We start from the raw sequence: 25,329 nt of genomic DNA on the forward strand, positions 1-25,329 counted from the left end.
TCTGAGGGGCGGCAGGTAGCACTGCCCCTCCACACACACTGGCAGCTCCTTGACTCCGGCCACCACGCCTTCCCACATCATCAACTTTCCCTTTGGACAGGATAATTTTCAAAACACACAGACTTGCTCTCATTCTCCCAGGTCTTCAGAATGCTTTCTCTGGTCCTCATACCCTCTTCCACCCAGATCCGTGACTGCTCTCCTTCAAAGACCACCTTCTCTTAGAAGTTGCACAACAAGCTTTCTCTACTTCCTCACCTCTCATTAACTCCTCTTACCAATCAAATCTGGCTTCTGTTCTGACCACCATGCCACGACTTCTGCTGGCCCTGTCACAAACAACCTCCACGCTTCCACAGCCTAAGGTCACCTTTCTTTCCTCGTCTTAGTCATCTTCTCAGCAGTCCCTTCTCAAAACAGTCACCCCTCTGGGCTTCCTCAGTATCACATTTCCCACCCATCCTTCCATGTCTATTTCTGGCCTCTCTTCAGGCTCAGTCTTTGGCTCAGTCTCTGGATGTTGGGTTCCCAGGGCACAGAGAGTCACTCTCTTTAGCCATCCTCCCTGGTGGTCTCACCTTTCCCATGGCTTTCAATCTGGTGACTCTCAAATGTAAGTCTCCAGCACAGATTGTTCCTCTGAGCTCCTGATGGCCACATCCAATTATCCACCACCGTCTCAACTTGCACCCTTCACAGGCTTATCAACTATTACAGCATCACAGCGAGCAAGGGATTCCTTTCTCCCCCAAGCCTTTGCCTTCCTGTCTTCCCTGTTCCAGTCTCTTCCATCTACTCACTCACTGAAGCTAGAAATCTGAAAGCGATTCTTAATTTGCCCCTCTCTCAACCCATAGCCAACCTACCAGCAAGTTTTTTGTTTTACCCTTCAGACTATACTCTAATGGCTCAAGGGTTCTGAAGCATGGGGCCTTTCCTACTTCTCCAGCTGTATCACAAACCCTCCCTTCCATGCCAGCCACACAAGCCACCTTGCTGTTCCTAGAACATGCCAAGCTCTTTTCCACTTTCAGGCCTTTCCTGCCCCTAGTTCCCCTCCCTGAAATCCTTTCACTGCTGCTTTTCACCCAGATGGATGCTTCGTCTTTTATGTATCAGAATACTCAGAATTCTCTTCTTAGAGAGAAATTCCCGGACTATCCAACAGTCATGGTTTTATCTATCATTACGTCTTGTGTATTTTTCTTTAGAGGATTTATCACAATTTATAAATTCATAGTTATTTTTTGTTCACTTGTTTGTTGTCTATATTTCTTCCTTGAATCCCAGCTTGAAGAGTGACAATTAAATGTCTGCTTTGTTTAGTGATACCCAACATCTAGCACCATTTGTCACGTACAGTGTGTACACAATTATGGGTGTAGACACAATTAGTGTGTATCTGTTGAATAAATTAGTAAGTATTTTAGATGAAGAACTCACCAAAATGAGGTGGAATAACTTTCCAAACCAAAGGTTTGAAATCCAGAATCGGAGTGCAGGTCTCCAGATGCAGATTTATCACCTTCCCCACCACACCATCAGCTTCTCCCTAAGGTGAACCAAATAAAGAATCCATGGGGGGGTCCACTGGGCTTAATGTTCTGCAGGGGGACTGAATGAATGTATCAGCAAGGCATGCTGCTTTATAAAGGAATCCTTTTATCCAGCAAAGTTTATAACTGTTAACTATTCACCAACAGCTATCAATTGCTAGGTATCAGTTGCTAGAAGATGTTCAAGACAGGGTCACTGCTGGGCCTTCACAGGGTAAGAGTGGGCCTTCACAGGGTAAAGTGAATAGTCCACTGCACACGCATCACCACATAGGCCCTGGATCCAAGAGAGAGAGGCCATGACGCCACTCACTGAGTCTCCCCGATACCCCTCACCCTCCATGGGGACAGGCATGCAATAGCATGAAGATGACATGTGTCCTCCTGTTCAGCAAACCTTAAGAGCCTGGGAATGCCTGAGACAGATAGCTATGTGGAAATCCACAAACAATGATGTAAATGTAGGCATTTCTTATATATATATACATGTATACATTATAGATGTAAAAATATTTTTATAAATACACATATATTATGTATATAGGTACACGGGTATTCAGACGTATACCTACTGACAAATATACAGTTTTCTCCAAATCTGTATCCAAATACATATGCATACATACCACATATGTATATACACATGAACACACACACACAGAGATTAATCCAACTTTCTGTTTGACAACCCTCCAGATATTTACACATACCCATAAAAATCTTGAGAAAAAAATGTCTCTTGTATTTTTGGGGGGTGAAGACAATATGCCAGTATTTCTTACAGTGTCTTGCATATCCCACAGCAAAATATGAGGCAACAAGCATTACTCTTTAAGCCGTACTGTACTCTTCTCTAAGCTGCATTGTTTAAATATCTACTTGTTTAGAGAGTCTGCAATAGCAGTGCTGTCTGCACGCACTGGTGAATCTTTTAACAGTGGCAGAGTCTCTTGTTAGAATTAGTGGATAAAGAAGTGCTAAGGAAAGAAAAAAAAAGAGTTGCCATATAAAGGGAGAACCATTAACTCCTGGATTTCCAGAAGAATGGAATATTGAAAGTTTTTATTTTATTGCAGTGAGCCTTCTCCCCCCTAAATCACCTGCACAATGCTCAGGACCAGTGCAGGATGCCAATGGCTCCAACCATACTTATTTCACACAGCCAGGTTAGACTATCGCTGTCACTTGTGTGAACCAGAAAAATCATCACTTCAAGAATTAAAAATCATTCTAATTTACTTACTTATAGATACCTTGTAGCTACTTATAGATACCTGATGTATAATCAGCCCTCCCCTCTATATCCACCAGTTCCACACCCACAAATTCAACTGTGGATTTAAAATGCTAGAAAAAAATGTCAGGAAGTTCCAAAAAACAAAACGTGAATTTGCCATGCTGGGATCTATTTATATAGCATCTACATTGTATTAGATATTAAAAGTAATCTAGAGATGATTTAAAGTATAGAGGAGGATATACATAGGTTATATGCAAATACAATGCCATTTTATATAAGGGACTGAGCATCCGTGTATTTTGGTATCTGCAGGGGTCCTGGAACCAGTCCCCCATGGATACGGAGGTACTGAGGGAAAACGCACTCTCTCTCTCTCCACACACTCCCTCTCTCCATACACACACACACACAATCTCACACATATATATATATACGTATACATGTGCAATAGAATTACTAGCTATACCATATGATTCTTTACAACCAGAGGTGGATCATTTTACAAAGTTCAACCATCCAATTGCCCCTTCAATTTTGCAAGTGAGGGGAAAAAATGACCCTTCGAAAGCCAGAGGGGGCCTCTTGTACTCCTCTGTCATTTCCGACTTGTTCTCTGTAATACTCCCACGTCCACAGCCAGCCCAGGCTGACCGTAACGGTTCTGAGGGTAGAGCTCCTACCACTTGCCCTAAGCTGTGGCTAGTTCAGAAGCTCTAAGCTCTAACTTTTTCTTTCTTTCTTTCCTCTTTCCCTACTAATCAGATTAAATGTTCCTTTGTTTAGTTTACGCTTATTATAATATGTATGATGCTAACTATTTCCCCACCCTCCTTGGTTTTTAACGTATCTAACATACCTTATTCCTAGGGTTTTGTTGGAGTTTCTCTGCCTATATTTGATCGTCACCGAAAAAATGTCTCCATATATTTAACTCCTTCAGACAATCCATACAAATTTAGTTTCTATTTCATCTCTTTTGTATGAGATGCCATTCCTGGTAGAGCCCACCAGGGAAACAACTATGTTACTGTCCCTGAGAAACTGAATTTTTTAAAAATGTGCTACTCAAATGTACTGATTTCCACTATTCACTTTAACTCTATCCAAACTTATACATGTAACACACACATACACACACACACAAAGTTGATGATAGTTAGATAATTACCAAACATTGACACTTCTTCCATCATATAAATATACTCTTATAAGTGGATTTAATCTTCAAATTCAGTAAATATATTTCATAGATTAGTCATAAAAGCAGCCAGTGACCAGTAAGAGCACACCTAACAGTATTATTTAAAGTCCTACACTCAACCCCAAATGGAACATCTTCATTCATTGTCTCTGGAGGGTTTTTCTAGCCAGCTTCCTGTGCTCCCTGCCACATGACTGAACTACACTCCCTGGGCAAACACAGTGTGGAGAGATCACAGCCTTCACCAAAGTCCAAGCACATAACTCACTGCCCTCTCTCCTCACTCTTTCTAGAAGTGTCACCAAAAAGATATCTTATTTGTTGAACTGAAACTTTATGATGCAAAATCAATCCTCTTAAAAAGATTTTTAACAGTTCATTTGAAAGCTTCTGAAAATAAATCAATACGCCAAATAGAGAAATAAAAGGAAACATATTACCCCAAATGAGATAGAAGGCTGTGACGAGAACATATCTGCTTTTTTAAAGTATATTTTACTCATTGACACAGCAAATACAATTCACCTTCCTTTCTTCCATGGATTGCTGGTGAAATAGGTCAGGAAATGTGTTTGAACTCGTGTGACCGATGCATTACACCTATGAAACACTTCCAAAGTGTTGATCTGTGTGAAAGTGTCATGTACATCAGATATTCAGCCAATTGCCTTAAGATAAATAAACGGTAGTCACGTATTAGAAAGTAAGAGCAACCATCTGAAAACTACAAATATTCAAACCTTTACTAAAAGCAGCTTGCATGTGAAATTTAAATGATGTATAATACATAGAAAAAAGCTCCATTCCAAAGTTCTACAAAAAGGAATTGTATTTACAGATGACATGAACTAAGCAAATACATCTAGCATCGTCTGGAAAACTTAATAGCATGCCACAACTTAATATCACAGTCAATGTGAATAACAGAACCCATAATTATTTTTGTAATAATCAAGCCAAAAGCAAAGAAATAAATGAAGCAATATAAAAATGAAACAGAAAAAGACAAAGGAAAGGACCAGGAAAACGTTTATGATAAAACTGAAACGGCTTGAGAGACCAGTTAAGGCCCTGAAGTCTTTTTTTTTTTTTTTTTAAACACGCAAGCCCTGTCACTAACCCCTAAAATACCCTGGTGATCTGCAGATACCTCAGATCTTCGCTCTTCCCCCAAAGCGCCCTCTCACTGAAACAAGGTTTAATGGAAAGTACAAGATGTGCAGAGAAGATTCAGACAATCTCCCCATCATGGGAGCCCAGAGTGAAAGCCACACACCTCTATCCTACAGCGGCTTCTAGGTGGTCACCCTTTAATGTGCCTCCGAGTCAGGCCCTCGGTATTCAAACAGCTGCGGAGTAAAATGCTGTGCCTGAAACACAGGCCGCACACCACGCAGGGCCTCTGTTCCTTCACTAACAGGGAACTCCTCTGTCAGGAGGCTTCCAAAATGCAAATACGACCTAGGCTTCTCAGATGGATTTGATTTCAATCAAAATTAGTGCCAAACAAAAATCTTTGATATGCAAAATGTCTACTCTAGTGAATAATAAAGAATAATTCCCACAACCATCCCCAAAACGTTATCTTCCAAGAGGTTAAAGGAAATAGCAGATCTGTACATGTTAACATACCTGCCGTAAAGCTGAAGACAGGGAGAGACGACCGTTAAGGGAATCAAATGATCAGAACTATAACCCGTAAGATCTTGGGAAAAGTTCACATTTCACGGTCTTTAATAAAGCAAGGCTGTTATCATCCTCATCTGGAACTATTTCGAAAGTTTATAGCTGAGTGCATATTAAAAGCACATTTCATCAATAAATTTTCACATGCTGAACATATAGCAATATAATTTTTAAATGAAATCTAAAAATATCGAATAGAATTATGTACAAAGTGAAGGCGCTTGGTTTTTACATGTTTTCAACCATATTACATATACAATTAACCCACTTTAAGTTCATAAAAATCCAATCTTCATTGTATGTGATTTGGTGTACAGATTTGCTTCTTTTAAATATAGTTTAAGATTTATGTAAGCATGCACAATTAAGTGAATACGTTACATAACCAAACTTGTTTTTCGTAAGGCAGTGGAATAAGTACATGTTGTTTTTGTTGTGACCCGTTGTAACTGGTGAGTTCACGCAGCCCCTGCTACAAGAACAACTGCTGTCTATTTTTAAATAATGAATAATCTGCTCGCAGGTGTCAGTACATGTGTATGTGGATATTTATGTGTGTGGAGAAGAAATGGAGTAAATTCTCTGACAACGTTTGTTTGTTGTTCTTAATTAATCTCCAAAGGACTTTTTTTTTTGGCCATTTGCACATCATCTTTGGAGAAACATCCGCTCGGGTCCTTTGCCCCTTTTTAAATCTGGTATTTGCTTTGTTGTTGCTGCTGTTACTGTTGTTAAGCTGTAGGAGTTCTTAATATATTCTGGATTTTAACCTCTTATCAGATATGGGATTCCAAAGGATTTTTTTAAGAGCAGCAGAAGTGAATGCCAAGGAGGACGCTTAACTCAAATCATGATTTGCCCCTGGTGACTGTTGTCTGCTACTGCCAGGCCTTTGTTACCCGCAAACTCTAACAAGTGCAGTGAAGGGAAGGCCCATGTTACCTGTTCCCTAAAAAACTAGATTCTTGAGAGCACTTAGATAAGATGGAAGCAAGATGGAGTCTGGAGAGATTCTAGGACCCTCTTATTAGAGAAGATCCCAAGTAAAATGGATAATTCACATAGCAACTAAAAAGTTACATCAACTCATTCTATGCCAGGATCACAGAGACAAAATTAAAAAAAAAAATGCTCTGTTTTAAAATCTCTCAAGAAAATACTGGTGGCAACAGTTTGATTAGTGATGTAACTGAATATGCCGTGCAACTACTAGAAATAGTAATCCAGCTAGCAAAGAAAAAAATACCCCCGCTGGGGCCAGAAAAAATGACCAGCCGTACAGCACAGAAGGGGTGAAATCCAAGCAGTCTTTCATTTTCATGTTTTTGTAGCTTTCCATGTCAGCCACTGCCTGGACCCAGATGACATACAGCATCACCACCAAGGAAAACAGGATGCCTGAGAAGGACAAAACAAAAGACCTTTAGCCTTTCTGAAGATGTCTGCCCAAGAATGCTATATCAGACCAATCATACGCCTGATGACATAACTATAAAAATATAATTCTAACTAACTCACCTACTTTGCGTCAGACCTTTTATTGTATGCTTTATAGGCACATCATTGATCTTCAGTTTTCAGAGCACTGTGGTGAGGGCTATAGTTGCAGAAGAAAAATGGCAACAGATGACATGTATTTACCGAGTGCTTACTGTGTGCCAGGTACTGTATTAGGTGCTTGTGAACTATAAGAGTCAAAGATCCCTGCCTAGCGGAATTTATTTTCTAACATTTATCCACTTTTACTGTATGCCTCGTTTGTGACAAGCACTGTTATACATTATTTCTTTCAATATGTACAATAAACTTGTGAAACAGGTACTATTAACCCACAGTTTTAAGTATATGCAAACTCAGCTGGTAGTTTTCATAGCTGATTTTCAGTTCAGGTCTTTCTGACTTTTGTTATATTATTATAACACAGCTAACTGGTGTTGCAGTTACATATGGCAATGAAAACAGAAGCCAAGGTAAGTACCAGACCAGAACAGAGATGGAAGCACTGAACTAATGTAAAAGAATATACATGACTCTTTAAGAAACATTCTGTGGAATATAAAACCTCAGGTTTGAGATCAAGAGGCTTATTAAACAAAAGAAAGGAAGGAAGAAAGAAAGGAGGGAAGGAGGGAGGGAGGGATGGAAAATGCTTAACCACTAACTAGAAGGCAAGATAATTTATCAACCATTTCAATGTAACTGCAATCTACCTATTCAAAAATATTGTTGGAATTATAAGGGTAGAGAAGTACCACGGTGTTGGACCCTTGACCTTAACAAGCAATATGACAGAAGGGCTTTATGAATGCTAAAATTGGAGAATACTACTAAGCATATGCTTTTCCATGTGACTGTTATTGTAGCAACAGAAGGAGGCGATACCACTGCACTGAGCTGCAGATTCAGAAGAGCCTGCTAAGCTGATCCACTAGTGAGTGAGGTCCCCGCACACGAATTTGCCCCAAAGCAGCATATACTTAAGGACACTTGCAATTTGTCCAAAAGTTCAATCCAAACTTGTCAAGGATCTACTGTACTCTCTGAATTAACTAACTGAACCATCAGGTATAAAATCTCCATATCCTAATTGATATTCTGTCTAGAAGGCAAACACCACCCTGTGATCAGAAGCAGAGGCTGGGGAACGTGGGCAGGAGGGAGTTGCTTTTACAAACCTAGCCATCAATCACTCTTCTGGGGTTAATTGTGCTCCTACAGCATTTAGGATGTCCTCTCCCTCTTGCGTCATCAATTTCATAAAGAATCTTGACAAGTAAACATGGAAGAAGGGCCCATACGTATGTTGAAGTATGTCAGCATCAGAGCTGAAACTTTCTCCTAATCATGATACAAACTACAAAGCTGTGAAGAATCAATTGTAGATGCTTCACTAATAAGAACCATCCTTCACTGTGTTGTCTGTAATGTAAATGCAAATACCGGAGCACAGAATAGAGCAATTTAACCACTGAACGACAACTGCATCACAGAAACATAGTAAAGCCACAGCCCGCGAGCAAACTCCTCACAGAGCCGAGCCGTGCCTCAGATTTTGACAACAATATGGTGAGGCCATGTGTTGTCTAGCAACTCTGAGCATTTCAAAACATTTTTTCAGAAAATATACAGACAGTATGCTCTGCTAATGTAAAGGTTTGGCTTGGTTATTTGCATACCATTTGCCTTATGCCAACACACTGCGAACCTTTTTTATTATTTGTTGATATGTTTTTTTTTAATTAATTTATTTATTTTTATTTTTGGCTGTGTTGGGTCTTCGTTTCTGTGAGAGGGCTTTCTCTAGTTGTGGCAAGCGGGGGACCGCTCTTCATTGCGGTGCGCAGGCCTCTTACTATCACGGCCTCTCTCGTTGCGGAGCGCAGGCTCCAGACGCGCAGGCTCAGTAGTTGTGGCTCACGGGCCTAGTTGCTCCACGGCATGTGGGATCTTCCCAGACCACGGCTCGAACCCGCGTCCCCTGCATTGGCAGACAGATTCTCAACCACTGCGCCACCAGGGAAGCCCCCTGTTCTTTTTAATCTTCCTTACATCATGTGAATCTCTTGTGCTTTCAGGTGTTTTCATTTTTAAAAATTTACTTTATGAAAAACCAGTAGATTTATACACCTTTTCTTCAAAAATTGTAAAACCCATTACTGAATTTAGAGTATTTTTTGAAAGTATTGCAGGACATCATGTAGATGATTCTTAATAAGGAAGAATTAACTTATATTTAATTATTGCTGTTACTTGAAGAGCAATTACAGCCTGAAAGCAATGAATAATAGTTGTTTCTATCACTACAACTTTTTAACTTGTTCACTAGTTGGAGATATAGTCCATTTAATTCCTATCAGATCAGCCTATGATTATACCCATGGAGTAAAACAGTACTTCCCTACTTTCCCTACCCGTTAAATTGCCAGCGTTTTATATGTATACATGTGTGTTTGTGTGTGTGTGTGTGTGTGTGTGTGTGTGTGTGTGTGTGTGTGTGTGTAGGTAAAGACTGACAGATAAACAGAAGGAAAATGAACTAACAAACATGGAGAAACTATACCAAAGGCCAATGGTTCAGCTACTACGGCAGCAAAAGTGGATGATGGGGGCCTGCATGAAGTAAGGGGCTAAGAGTCAGGAGACTGGTACTTACAGCTAGACCATTCAAATACATACATATATTGAGGTTAATTGGAGTCAAGTTCTTCACTGCCTGAAAAGGGAGTTACAAATTTGAAAAGGGGGAAAGCTAGAATGAACTTTATGGTGTTTTTTTAAGAATTGAATATATCAGTGTGAATTTATGGCTTTAGATAGATGAATGAATGAATATAGAAGTAAAAGTATATGTTTGTTTTAAAATATACCTCTGTGCGTGTATGTACCTAGATGTATTCTCTGGCTCTGCTTCCTGAGAGGGTCTGGGAGCAACAAATCCCCAGTAGCATGGAGGACACCAAGTGTCCAGACCTTGGCTTCTAAATACCAGGAATTAGGACATCTCTAAGGAATAGTTGAGTCCAGGCTGGGACAGGAAGTACCACACGAATCTGGAACATCATGTTACACCAAAAAAGTACAGATGTGCTCAGAGAATAATGTGGGCATTTCAGAAGCCAGATCATGGGGCTTCTGCTAGCCAATTCTGAGAACATTTGATTATCAAACAAATAGTGATAGAGGCCCATTACATCTCATCAAATGAAACAGGAATACATGAGCCCACACAGATATAAATAAGCGAGTGAATAAATAAGTGGGGAGAAGGGAATGCCTTTCATTCAGAATGCTAACTTATAAATGTAGAAGGAATAGCTGAATTAGAAACCACCATTTGGCAATCATTTAAGTCATAATTAATTCAGGCAAGAAGCAAAAACAGATACTAAAACTAGTGGATGAAATTTAGATGAGAAATAAATATTTACACAGGCTCAAAGTCTTTTCCCACAAAACACATATTAGTCATAAAGAAAAAACAGTAACTTCACACTAAAGAAACCTGGCAAATCCCACCTTACTCAAGTGATCAAAGTTAATATCACCAAGGACATGACAAACTGATGTCACTCACCACCTCATGAGATTCAATGAGAACACAGCATCACTGCTATGATACTGCAGCAAAAAAATGAAGAGCCTAAATCCAATCATGAGGAAGCATCTGACAAATCAATTCAGGAACATTCTAGAAAATCACAGGCCTGTACTCTTCAAAAGAGCCAAGCTCATGAAGGTCAAGGAAGGATTTATTCTGGTTTGATGGATACTCACATGACACATCTAAATGCAAAGCATGTTCCAGGACTGGATTCTTTTGCTATTAAAGACGTTATTGGGAAAATTAGCAAAATTTGAATGGAGTCTCTGGGTGAAGGAACTTACAATTTCTGTGTAAGTCTGAAAATATTTCAAAACAAGAAACAAAATGAATTACTCAAAAAAAAAAACGTGTGGGGGAAGTCTGTGGCTGCGTGTGTTGGAGAGTGTATATGTTGCGGTGGGAGGAGGGTATGCGTGTGTTTCTTTCACACACCCAGAAAGACACATCTCCTCTCTGTGGAATATCGTGACTATTAACGAAAAGTAGTATTATTGATTTGGTCCACCTACCAAGTGAAGAGTCTCCTCTGGGGCAATACCAATACTATGGAAAAATCTTCATGTTTTTCCCTTGATATCTTAAGACCTTCATTCATAAAAACATAAGCAGTAACTGTCTTGAGTGACAAGTGAGTTACATTTCAAACCCACTTGCCATGGTGATTTTAGCAGGAATAGAAAATATTGCTAATATTCAGGTAGTAATTTGTTTTAAATGAAGTTATATTTAAATTAGGTCACACATTTTAAAAGCATAATTTATTTCCTATTGAATTTTATAAATTTATATCTTTTGAAGTCCAACAAAAATTCATAAAATTGCTCAATGGAGGCATAATCAAAATATGGTCCCAAAGCCCACGGAGAGTTGTGATCACAATGAAACAATGGACGAATAATTGTCACATCAAGAACATGTTGGGTCTCTTTTATTGGCAGTGTGGGGAAGAGCCATTCAAGCTTATGATTTTTGCACAGTTTCTCTCACAAATGTCATGCATTCAATTTGGAAAACATTTTTTGAAACAAAGATCACATAAAATTCAGTCACAAATTAGGGACGCAATTGCTAATGATAAAAAACATGGAAATAAAACCAAAAGGATTTCCCCAACACCAAATCACAGACTGAGAAATAAAACTGCATGTCTTCAATATTCCAGATACAAGAACAGAAAAGAAAGTATACTAGAAAGATCATTTATTTATTTATTTATTGGCCGCTGCCACAGGGCCTGCGGGATCCTTAGTGCCCAGACCAGGGATGGTGCCCATGCCGCCTGCACTGGAAGCGTGGAGTCTTAACTACTGGACAGCCAGGGAAATCTAGGGATTTCCCTAGAAAGATCTTTTATACTGTATTATAAAAACTGGATTTTAAAATGCATTCCTAGGGAAAAGCTAGCCACAGAAATGAAAACTTTCTTCTTCAAAAGACAGGCAAATGCCAAACCCCTATATTCTTGCCTAGAAGTACATATACCTATATTTAAAAAAAAAAAAAAAAAGCCTTTTGGAGTTACTGAAAAACAATAAACTTGATCTTTAGCTGCTTAGATGTAACTGAATTGCCTTTGAAATGTACTTAAACAGATTGAATTATGGACAGTTATTGGTTACTTGGGGAAGAATCATAAATTCCAGATGATTCACTGGCCTCTTTGCCTCCACACATATTCAGTGGAAACTCATTTTGGCTTTCAGTGGCCATAGGAAAGGCTGCGGAATTCCACAGTCAAAAAAAAAATGCTTCATGAAGGAAGTTATAGTGAATACTAAATTAAAATCAGGATAACTCATCTTTTCTCTGTTCAGAGGACATACACACTGGGGAGACAGGGCAATTTTCAGCAAGGGCATCTATATAGAACTAGAAAGTAAGCTTCATAACATTTTAGGGATGATAACACCAGCTTACTCATCGTGTCTATTTTCAGAGGATGGAAATGAGGTCTGCAGTAGTTAATTGTCTACCGAGATCAAAAGTTTAGCCTGTGGCATAACTCAAACTGAAACCCTGATAGCAGGTGTGACACATTAGGTTGAAGACATTCCAAAATATCCTACAATATGGAAACTATTCCAAGGAGGCAGCAGGAGACTAGGTTACTTCTCCAGGTGGAGCTGCCTGGAAGGCAGGGCAAGAGTTCATCCTAAGTATAGAAGTAAAGAAAAAAAATCTGGAGTGTGGGTAAGAATGCTAAGGACAGCAGCATTCATGGAATGGTAAGCCTAGATCTGACGTACTCAGAAGAAAGAACAAAAAGGACACTTGATAAGCTATGTATTTACTATCATTTTCTAAAAGGAATCATAGCAATTCATGAAGAAATATATAAAAAATGCAGTCTGCAGATCTGCATAGGAACACTGAAGGACATAACTGACAACATCCCCACAAGGAGTTTTTGAGGAAGAGACACCAACAGTCTTCATACAAACATTTCTTACATTAGCCCGTACTAATGTCTGAAGGTATAATGTTAAGCTCCAATGGTCTGAAGGTTTTTCTAATGGGTAAAAAGCATTCCATGTATTTATTGTTTACTGTTTCTCATTATTTCTCAGCCTTTTAATTGAGGTATAAGTTAAATAGAGCAAAATGTATGGATTCTAAGTGTATAGTTTGATGAGTTTTGGTAAATCTAAACATCAGTGTAGCCACAACCCGTTAAAAATAGAACGTATGCATCACTGTCCCTCCAGAGAGGGTCTTCATGCACCACCCACCCACCGAAAGCATCTATCACTATAGCGTAGTGTTGCCCTTAGAACTTGATAGAAATGACATCATAGCAGCGTGCCATCTTTTGTCTCTGGCTGTTTTTTCCCAACATAATGACTGAGAATCCATCCATGTTGTTGCTTGTGTTAGCAGTTTACTCCTTATGGCTGAGCGGGATTCCACCGTATGAACCTACCAATTCATCCCGTGGTATCCACTCATCTATTGGCGAACATTTGGACTCTTTCTAGGTTTTGGCTATTATGAATTAAGCTCCTATGAAAATAACATTGAGTTTTGCAAGGATGAATAGCATTTCCTTAGGCAAATGGTTTTGAAAAAAAATTGGCAAAAAAAACACCTTTTTACAAAACATGATCTTCTTCCCACGAGAGAAAATGGCGCCGGGCTTACCGATGTTCCAGCGGTGACCTAGAGCGCAGCTGCCCAGACTCCCCCCACACCCCGAGCAGGCCCACGAAGCCCTACCGAGGGCACAGTTGTTTTTCTGACATTCTCCTCCTCAAACATCAATTTTTCCAACAAAACTTTCGACAGTCATGCGCTAGTGCTCACGAAGAGGCTAAGCTCTCCAGGTGCCTAAAGCACAGGGCTTTTCTGTAACCGGTTGTTTTCAATCCCCTAATTTTTTAAAACTTTCATGATGTATTATTTGAAACATATAAAATACGACATAAAAATGAATGTTATGAAGTTTCATTATAAAATGAACCCCTGTGAAGTGGTCCCCAACCTAGGAACCAGACTACCGTCCATGAACTGGTTTTTTCTGGGACTCCTTTGGAAAGAGAGTTGCTCCTCAGGTATTTAAAGAGAATCTCTGGGCTTTAAGTCAGTGGATAAAATTTAGATATCTCCCTTGAGAACTGGCAAGGGATTTGACCTTTGGGGATGGAATCATGTGCCCCCTCACGATATGGATGACATTGGGGTCCATTAGGATTATCTGATTTGAGCCCAATTCTCATACAAGACTTTGGATAATATCTGAAAATTGTCATGTGTAGGGCCACTACCTTTATGTATGTATTTTAAAAGCATGGAGCGTTGACTTATCAAATGTAAACATTTTAAAAATTCCACAATATATGAAAATGAATCTTGACATGTGTTAACTTTTAATATGTTAGGAATCTTAAAAATTGCAGTGTTTGAGGCGTTTCTCAACTTCTAAGAAGCCCTATGTGTCATTCCAGAGGAGGAAACACGAGCATTAGTGCAGGTTGAATCTACTCTCACAGGTCCATCCAAAGTCTAAACGTATACCTGGTTTTTTTCCTAATCATTATATAATGGGGAAAGGAAAATTTACCAATTCTACATTTTCTAAAGAGTAATACTTGTTATTATATTGTAATATACTTCCAAAGCAGTCTTGCATATACTACATATTTCATTCATTAAAAAATTAGCTTTTCTGATAAAATAAACTAGAAGTTCTTAAAAATAATTTAAATTGTATTTATGTAACAGCTTGTTCTTTAAATTAATACACATTGCCTTCTCTTATAATTCAATTATGCTCGCTTTTACATATCATATTTCAGAAATTGTAAAACTACCAATGCACAATGATCAACCGTCAACATTCTTTGCTTATCTCCACTCTTCATTTTCTGACTCACTTTCCACTGATTTTTCCCCAATTTTCTGAGATGGCCTGAATAACTTAAACAGTTATAACTTCACGACTATACATTTTCATTACATCTATCTGATTTCCAAATATTCATTGCTGCCCTCACCTCCTCATACTACTTCCCAAATACATGAGTTGCCTCTTCCCTTTCATTTTCTGGCCTCATGTTTTATTTAGTCAACCAAACCTACGTAATATCTATCATCTATCAGATTTTTCAAGTATTTATTACTTTCTTAGATTGGTATAATAATTTTAGGCATTAAACATCCTATATATTCAATACTCTGCACTCTCTTGAGAAACAATTATTGACAGAGAATGATCATGAGGTTATATCCATCCCTACAAATAGTTAGGGGCTTAATCTGAAAAGCAGTTTCATTTAATGCCAAGGAAGTGTCTACTGATGGTAACTGAGTTTCAGGAAGTATTTAGTGGTTGAAGACCACAGGTGTGGAATCTGTCTGCCCTGCTTCTACGTTTACTGTCCAGAAAACTTTAAACTTTACCAGCTGAGTACCACTGAGCAAGTTTTTTACTTCTCTGTGTCTCCGTTTCTTCATTGGTAAAACAGAGATAATTCAAGTGCCCACCGCAGAGAGCAGTCACGAGGAATTAACGGAGGTGAAGTACTCAGCAAGATGCGTGGAACAGGGCTAGCGCATGACGAGCACTGGCTACTTTCACTGTTAGGCTTTGGCATGAGCTCTTGCTACGGCTAGAAATGTTGTTCTCTGAAATCTTCTAAAGCGTCAGAGCTTCTCATGTGACTAGGCTATTTCAGGGCTGGCCAAGAGGCAAGAGAATAAACTTGCCATGGGGCCTTCCCGTTCTGAAGGAAAGGTCGCTTCACATGTGTCTGCCAGTGTCTCGCTGGAATTCTCCACCAGGTGGCACACGTCACCTCACAGCCCCACTAGGGCACATTCTGGAAAGAACATCAGGTGAACCCAAACTGGGGCTTATTCATATTAAGGACGTTTTCTTTTTCCACTGCCCAGTCAAGCAAACCTCCCGCCCCTCCTCGACAGCCCCTGCGTTACAGGAAGCAAAAATTCTTCCTAGGACAAACCCAGCCTATGTTGATCTGATCATTCAGATGAATCTGTACTCCGTGTGCTTCTCTTCTACACGAGAAAGTATAGAGAAAAAAAAGGCCTCAGAAAATGCATAACATAATCTAGTAAAGGAAACAAAGAGCAAAGTGACAGTTTGGGGGAAGGGTGAGGAATGAAACAGAATATTTGCAAACAAACTAAATGCCTTCACAGTACTGGGTAAATAGTAGATGTTAATGGTACACGTACTTTGGAAAAGGAGAATGAAGCAGATGGAAGCTCATTCTGCCCTTCCACCACGGCAAATTAATTCCAAACCAGAGATCCTGTTTGTAGGCCAGAAAGTCTGGTCACCCAACACATCTGAAGACTCCCTTTCAGGGTGGAGATTAATTATACCCCGTAGTAATATGTCATGTGAGTGAAAGCATTCATTTGCCAGGCCTGTTGCTCTAGCTCTCAGAAAAACAGCTCAGGGCTTCCCTGGTGGCGCAGTGGTTAAGAATCCGCCTGCCAATGCAGGGGACACGGGCTCAAGCCCTGGTCCGGGAAGATCCCATGTGCCGCGGAGCAACTAAGCCCGTGCACCACAACTACTGAGCCTGTGCTCTAGAGCCCATGAGCCACAACTACTGAGCCCACGTACCACAACTACTGAAGCCCGAGTGCCTAGAGCCCGTGCTCCGCAACAAGAGAAGCCAGTGCAATGTGAAGCCCATGCACTGCAATGAAGAGTAGCCCCCGCTCGCCGCAACTAGAGAAAGCGCGTGCGCAGCAACGAAGACCCAACGCAGCCAAAAATAAATAAATAAAATTTTTTAAAAAAGAAAAGAAAAACAGCTCAGATACATTGTTAAAGGGGGTGGGGAGCATTTAGTCAAGTCTTCAGAAAAGTTCCACCAAAGCTATTACTGAGGGAGCCTCTCACACCTCGACTCATCTGGGTAGGAGTCAACCAGGAACCAGACTGTCTCCAGCAAGGACGGTGTAACAAGCTCAGGCTAGGGTGGGGACTCACAGGAACGAGCCAGCTGTGGCTCTCCTCTCTCCCCTCGCACTCCCCCTCCTTCCCACAGCCTTCATCTGGTTGAGACACTGGAAACTCACGGGACTGGGTGTGACGTGTCCCTTTTGAATTCTTCCTCTGGGAACTTGTGTCCTCACTTTAGTGCCACATACAGGCAGACCGGGTTTTATCGCATTTTGCTTTATCGCGCTTCTCAGATGCTGCACTTTTTAATAAATTGAAGGTTTGTGGCAACGCTGCTTTCAAGCAAGTCTGTTGGTGCCATTTCCCAACAGCATTTGTTCATTTCATGTCTCTGTGTCACACTTTGGTAATCCTCGCACTATTTCAACCTTTTTCATTATTATATTTGTTAGGGTGATCTGGAATCAGTAACCTTTGATGTTACTATTACAAAAAGATTACAACTTGCTGAAGACTCAGATGATGGTTAGCACTGTTTAACAATGAAGTCTTTTTTAATTAGGGTCCATACATGTTTTAGACATAACGCTATTGCACACTAATCAATTACAGCATAGTGGGTCTGGAAGCAAACGCACAGTATCTCCAAGCTGTACCTGTGCTTACCATATCGGTTCCTATTCAAAACCAAGTCTGGACAAGTCTGATTCTAACAGCCTGTTACACATATTTCAACCAATAAGCAACATGGAGAGAAATAAATGCTCAAAGAACTATCTGAGAAAGAAAATAAGGCTTTAAAGTATTTTTGTAAATAAAAGCCCTTCTAAGCGCTTTCCTATTTAATATTAACCAAGGTTGACTTGTTCTAGCACTTGACATCTATAAAAAATGTCAAATCAAGGACATTAAAATTCCACATGATAATAGTATCAGTATCCAACACAATAATTTTTGTTGGATACTGATACTATCCAAATAAAGTCCCAAATGTGACAACTGAAGGCAGAAAGCAAGTGTACAAAGCAGGTAGTTTTAGAAACATAAGAGTGACTGGGTCTTCTGTTCCTACTTGGAAAGCAGATCTGTATACCCAAACCTTTGGCCTGAGCAAACGGGAAATCCGAGCAGCCCTTCTGCAGTTCATGAAAATCAGAGACACTAAGTCTACGACAAAAGTACATCTGGCTGATATCAGTAATACACAGTTTTTATTAATCACTATTTCTTTCCCCCACCCACCTCCAACAAACCAGAGCTCTGAATAAAATGCTGAAGTCCTGGACTTTGGTGAAATACTCAGTTCCGCACTGGGAAGTGATGCTTTTGATTTTCCCCTGAGAGCCTACTTCTTGCGTGCTAAGAAAGACGGAAGCTTTAGCAAAGCTGGCAAGCACTCACTGGCCCTCCTGGCCCGTTCCCCTCACACAGGAGGCCCCCTTTGCCTCTCGGGGATCAGCAGCTGTTTACAGGCTGATTGTTCAGCATACAGACATGGGGACAGCAGGTGTAAGCGGGGAGATGAGTGTGCTTCCCGCAAGTTTAGAATGCCTGCCTCTAGGCTGTCAGCAGCTCTCCCCTAATCCCTTCCTGCTTTGGGGCTGTTTCCTCCACATACTCTTCTCCTGCCCTGACTGCCGCCGTGTTCTGCTTTGTCTGGAGGGAGACGTGAGGAGCAAGACACGACCCCCAGTGCCTCCTGTGAGCCACGTGTTCAGTCGCAGCCGAAGGAAAATGAGCGTCTGAAACAAGTCCCTTGGCTTTTGTGAGCTATTTTTTCTAGGATGAAGGCAAAAAAGTCTCTTGTATTATGCATCCATCGCATCTATCTTATCTCAGGTAGAAATAAGTCATGTTTACCATGAGCTATACAAACTCCACGGATCTTTTTTAAAGAAACAAAAAAACAAACCGCAAATCCAGTTTACTTCTGAGTCAGTTTTGCCCTCTACATGTAAGAATGTGACATCCCCTTCGTATCCACTTACCTTCCCTATAGTGTGTTTTTAAGGGGGTTCATATCCCTACACTCTTAGAAAGCACTGTCCTCCAGACCAGAAGGGAGCAGGTTGGAGCCCCACAAGGACGTGCTCAGGCTGTCTGTCCCACCTGGCAGAGGGTTTATACAACTCACCCCGGTTCACACCGCTCACATTCCTAGTGACCAACGGCAGCTTGGTTGGGCAGAGAGCTGGTGAAACAGCTGTCTGGGCAAGAAACATACCCTGTGCTCACAGAATGGGGCAGGAGTCAGGCCACAACTTTACCTCCATCAACCTTCCAAAGGACTAATTACACAGCAAAGGTGTCCTTTCCTTCGGCTAACACACCCTGGGCCTGGAGCGTGGGCTTCCATGTTCCTCCGACTTACAAGACGTCTGTGTAGTCTCACCAACGTGAGACTCTAACAAGGATTTAGCCAAGATCCAGAAGCTTTCCAGGCCCCTCTGCTCAGGTGAGACTCTGTCTAGCTCTCCATCCAGCAGAAAAATGTAACCCCAGGTTGTCATTCAGGTAAAGGGGATTTCAATTATGGAAGAAGAATCTTTCTACCCTAATATGCTGGTAAAATACTAATGTCTAGCTTTTTTATGTCTTTTCACCCAATATCAGTGTCCCAGAACATCCAGACCCCATCCTCATTCTCACTTGTGTACTCAGGGATCTTACTCCTGTGTAGCAATTCCTGTATGGATGTCGCTTTGCCCAGGCATTAGGAATACTCAGCTGTACAGTAATCTTCTCCACATAATTCAAATGTTTTGTAATGTCACGCCTCCTTGCATCTTTCCTAACACATCCAATATCACAGGGTTAGGAGAAAACACGCGTCGGCCCTTTGCATCTGAGTACTCCTGGAGTCCACGTTGAAAGAAAATTCAGCAACTGTTTAGGCATTGGGATGAGACTCACTGAAACACACTCGGGTGTCATAACGTCCTGACAATTACCGTGTGCTTGGTCCAGAACCGACCTCCCGTGGGGGACACATGGCCCAAGCTGAGGAGGCATCTGCCCAAGTGCAGGGAGTGGCAACATATGGCCTCCAGACCTTTGAGCCATTGACAGAACAAGACGAAAAACACGGACCCCACCCCTTGCTCACACGGACAGCTGTGACATCAGCATGCCACGGCCATGTGTGGAATGCCCCAAAATAGTCTTCTTGCTGATGCCAAAGAGTCTTTCTGTGTGCACACACCCAGCAATGGCCACTTGGAATTTGGTTCTGCCCTCTCTTAAGGCCATCTGTCCAAATAAAGAGAGAGTGTCCAGTCTTGTTTGTGGCACTGATAAAGTAGTCACAGAAGCTGTGGGCCCAGGCTGCACCTGTTCCCAGCTGCCCGGCTGAGCACAGAGTGTTGGCAAAGGAAGACCGCGAGGCAGGGAATGACAAGGCAAGCCCTAAAAGGGGGAGATTTGGGAATACTAGTTCCATGGAAAGAGAGGTCTTCGCTTTGAAAACATAACATCTAACCAAAGAAAGCATGACAAATTCAATCCAGTTTAACTCAGTGAAAGACTACACGCACAGTTCCATGTTAAACGTAGTACAGAAAAATCCTGGCTGCCTGCCCCAAAAACCTAGTGTTTAGCACATATTTTCCTAGTGTCCATACAGAATAGTATGTAAGTTTCCATCTCCACATCTGAAAGGATTAGCTGCCTATTAACAAATCTGGGGATGTTAATAATAGACAATTGGAAGGTTTTGAAAATTCTTCTGTCAATAACACTCAGATCTGAGGATGATTTATTTGCCCCATAACTGCTTTAAAAGATGTGTCTCGTGGTAGAAATTGCTACCTGACAGTAAATTTTAGTTATTCCTGAGAACACCACTTTTACTGCCCAAACTGATAAAAAATAAACAGTAATTTTTTAATCTCATCCAACAGAATATCTCTCTGTTCTTGGGAAATAAACAGTCCTATAAAAACAATAAAGAATAGTGCCACGAAGGAAATTAAAAGTCAGATTTAAAAAGAAGTATCCTCGTAATCGTCTGGTTGAGTGGCTTTCAGGATGGGCTCCCAGAACACGGTGGACCCCTCCCAAGGCGTTTCTGCATAAAGACCTGAGCCAAGAGGACTTCAGACCCACACCCACTGCAGCCAAAGATTCACTGGAAAAAGGGAATCCAGTGGTCAGAGGCACATGGGTGCAAATCAGACGCTTAATCTCCCTTCAGAGTCCTCAGCCAACATAATTATTTAGATCTGCTACTTTCTCAAAAAAAGTATAAAACGGAAAAAATGACCAACAATTTTTTTCAAAAGCACTACACACACACACACACACACACACACACACACACATACAGAAACACACAATTCTCTAATAAGACCAAACTCAGGATCAGAGCATTTCTGAGTTTAAAACAATTATGTTGCCCATAATGTTAGTACTAAACTACTGCTAGTACATATTTCCTTTATTGACAAAGAGTTTAAAAGATTAAAAAGCAAAGAAGAAGAAGAAACTAATATTTACACATTTTAGTAGAGTGCTATTGTTTCTGGGAAGACCATTCAAAAATATACACCTTAACTAGACATTTGGATAAACCGAGAGTAGAATGTGATTTGGGGGAGAAGAAATATTTGGTGAAAAAGATGCTCAGTTTTAAGGCATATAAGGGGTTTGGTCTTATGGAATTATGAAGTAAAGAAGAGAGATTATCAATTACGAGATCTAAGTGAAAGAAGCCAGACACAAAAGGCCATGTATTATGTGACTCCATAGACATGAAATGTCCAGAACAGGAAACCCCCAGAGACAGAAAGCAGGTCTGTGGTTCTCAGGACTGGGAGGCGCGCAGGAGCAGAGCATGAGGTTTCTTTGTGGCGTGATAAAAATATTCTGGAATCAGACAGTGGTGATCCTTGCCCAACTCTGGGAATATATCAAAAAACACTGCATTATATACTTTAAAATGGTAAATTTTGTAGTATGTGAATTATATCTCAATTGTTAAAGTTATTTCTTTAATTATGAGCTCAAATGGCTAAATCTGGGTCCTTGAAAACTCAGTGAAGAAAAGAGTTTTAAATAAAAGACAAAAATAAAGACAGAATAAGTTAAATAGAGGGCCCTGGTCCCCACAGTGTTATTGTTTTGTGGGGCTTTTTTTTGTTTTTTTTGTTTGTTTTTTTGCAGTACGCGGGCCTCTCACTGCTGTGGCCTCTCCCGTTGTGGAGCATAGGCTCCGGACGCGCAGGCTCAGCGGCCATGGCCCACGGGCCCAGCCGCTCCGCGGCATGTGGGATCTTCCCGGACCGGGGCACGAACCCGTGTCCCCTGCATCGGCAGGCGGACTCTCAACCACTGCGCCATCAGGGAAGCCCTGTTTTGTGGTTTTTTAAGCTCTCTGAGCAGAGGATCTATGTGATTATTCTTTTTATTCCCTCTGCAAAAAAATTAAGCACAATATTATGCAAAAATAGTGTTTAAAGGAACTATTTGTTAATTGATCATTGATTACATGATTTTGGGCAACAGCATGAGCCATCTTTGCAGTGATTAGAAAGACAGTAGAGCTCCCCACTCTGTCCCTTTCCTTCACGGTCACTACAATCCCAGGTGAGACAACTGGTCCCTTTTATGGGATGCTGCAATAGACCCAACTCAGGTACAGTTTGGTCTTAGTCGTAGTGTAGTTTGTCTAAATTCCCAGAACGTTTATGTTACAAAAATCCTTGTGCTTATGTTTTCAGGTTAGTGCTCTGGCTTTTATTTCCTAATTAAATTTAAAAGTCTTAAAATTCACAAGACTCACCTATTCAATTATTTTTCTATTTGTACTATGATCCTTTTAGCAGGAATTAGACTAGTTAGAAAGCTGACTAAAAAAGATACAGGTTTTACAAAGAAGAGAAGGTGTTTAGATAATGCACATGAACCACAATTAAAATGGAAGGATGATGATATAGAAAAAGATGCTTTTTACCTCCAATAAACAAATCATGAGGGTTTGTAATATCACAAAAAGCTTCACCTACACCCAGATGTTACAGAGAGATGTGTTATAGCCCCCTTTTACAGGTAGAAAATTAACAGGATAAGAGAGATTAAAGGGCTCTTGCAGCAGAGCTTTCCTGTCTACTGTCTTCATTCATATAATGTGGATACAATGAGCAAATGGAAAACGGGAAGTCCCTGGAAAAGTGTGTGACATATAGATAGCATTCAGGAAATATTGTACATGAATATTAACATATTATTACTACTAGAAGCCTCACCCCTGAAACTAGAAGTGGAAAATATGAAGATATGGCGGAAAACCACAGCTGGAAATCATACCCTTCACGATGGACGTACCTGCGGCGATGTAGGAGCCTCCCCCGGCTTTATAGAGAAGATGGCTGGCGAAGGGGGCTGCGCAGATGATCAAAAAGCTCGCAGTCACCACAGAAACTACCCCAAGAAGCATCAGGACCGCCCAGAAGCCACGGTAAACTGCAGACCCCAGGAGAAAAGGACAAGAGAAAGGCACACTTAGATTGTGAACGCAGCAGACTGTCACACAGTAAGTTTCTCTCTTCAGTTTTCTAATTTCAGCCCCAGCACTGCTGGACGGAATCCCAGGCTGTGGTCCTGAGTTCTCTTTAAAAGGAAGCCTCACCAGACGACTTTGGACTCAATGATGCCGAACTTCTATCAACAAGCGCTTGGTATTTACACCACATATGTGCTTAATATATACTCTGGGAGCTCATTTTTCTAACCAGATTATCCATGTTAGAAGTGGGAACACCTAATGTTCTATAAAGACTCCTCTTGAGAAAGTTCCCAGATAGGTCACACATAGGTGTTCACACCAAAAGGACAAGGACATAAAAAGGCATTCATATTCACAAATGCTGCCTCTTAATTACTGCCAAGATAGTGTTTATACCACAGTGATCCCTTAGAAGCTGGTAATGGTCCCCCCAATCTCCTAACAAAAAAGTACACTTCTATTTAGATTGTGACTCTACTGGAAAATAGTCTTAAGGTAATAAAAACGACAAGCAAAGCGGAAAAAAAAAAGGGTTTGTACAGACTGAGATTTAAGATCAGATATATTTAAGGCTTACTACTTTCTATTAATATTTGTTCCTAGAAAGATTTAAAATGAGAAGCTATAGCGGTCTCTTAGTCAAGGACCAGTGAGTCTGAACTAATGGATGCAGCTGGTGATAAATAAATTGTGGATTTGGTGACATACAGTGATCAAATAAAGAAGAATTCTAATGTGCATTTTTGAGTGGGATAATTACCGATCTCTTCAACAAATTCATCATTTCCCAAAGGCTAAAACACAAAAATAAATTCCTACGTGTGTAAATGAGGGAAAGCTCACTGAAACACATTCATGAAATTACAGTTTTTTACAAAAATACAGAAACTTTATAAGAAAGCAAAGAATGATTTTTCTCAACAAGCCACCTGGCAGAGGAAGAAATATATCAATCAACTGGAATCTTTAAGAGAAAAGAGAATGGGAGGATGGAAAATCGAGGAGAGGAACCACCGCAGTTAAATGAGAAAAGAAGGCTTACATTTCCGCGTGAATAACTCGGTTTTGAAGACAGAAACAAAAGGCAGGCTTCCACCTCACAGGCCAATGCCATCCATCTGGCAGTGGCTGCCAGGCTTGCTGGTGAGGAAGTATTCTGTGGCTGTATTCAGGGTCCTCAAGGCACAGGGCAGTAAAGCACTGATCAGCTCTCAGTGCGGGAAGTGAAAGTGAAAGGCTTTGAGCCAAATGTCGGCCATCCCTGTCCTACCAGAGTTTGCTAGATAACTGGTGAGCCTCACATGTTACACTTTCGTTCACTTCATTTAGTGCACTATCACGCGGTCGTTCTGTGGCAAGTGCTGGGGTATAAACATTCGTAAGAGGTGGTCCGGGGAAAAGGAGCCCTTCTATCACCTCTCCAATCACCCTCTGATCACCCTCCAATCACAACTAAGACTAGACAAAATGGCAAACAACAGGAGTTTGGAAAGTAAACAACAGCAAGTGGATTAAGGCGGGAAGTAAAACCTTAATGAAAGATCAACTCAGCTGCAAAGGGTTTTCTGGGTTTTTTCTATTTTTTTCATCCAGGATTTGGCCTCAAGGCAAGCCAAATTGGGAACTGTGTAAAAAGGTTCAAAGAGCACAATATCCCTAGTGAA

At 40.7% G+C, this 25,329-nt stretch overlaps 1 protein-coding gene across 4 annotated transcripts in view; it reads right to left on the minus strand.

Annotated features, from left to right (window-relative positions):
- Nucleotides 1-4,722: 4,722 nt before the first annotated feature.
- TMEM182 (transmembrane protein 182) overlaps nucleotides 4,723-25,329 on the minus strand; it is a 67,984-nt gene continuing 47,377 nt past the window's right edge. For 2 of the 4 annotated variants that reach the window (XM_067704048.1, XM_067704045.1), the window contains 2 exons: nucleotides 23,485-23,622; nucleotides 4,723-7,081 (listed from right to left, as the gene is read on the minus strand). In XM_067704048.1, coding sequence (XP_067560149.1) covers nucleotides 6,861-7,081; nucleotides 23,485-23,622 — 359 coding nt within the window. In that variant the 3' untranslated portion in view covers nucleotides 4,723-6,860. Of the gene's footprint in view, nucleotides 7,082-18,357; nucleotides 22,060-23,484; nucleotides 23,623-25,329 lie in introns of those variants that run through there. The other 2 variants (XM_067704046.1, XM_067704047.1) reach the window with 2 other exon arrangements.

Source organism: Pseudorca crassidens, chromosome 14, assembly GCF_039906515.1.
Source record: "Pseudorca crassidens isolate mPseCra1 chromosome 14, mPseCra1.hap1, whole genome shotgun sequence".
Lineage (NCBI taxonomy): Eukaryota > Metazoa > Chordata > Mammalia > Artiodactyla > Delphinidae > Pseudorca > Pseudorca crassidens.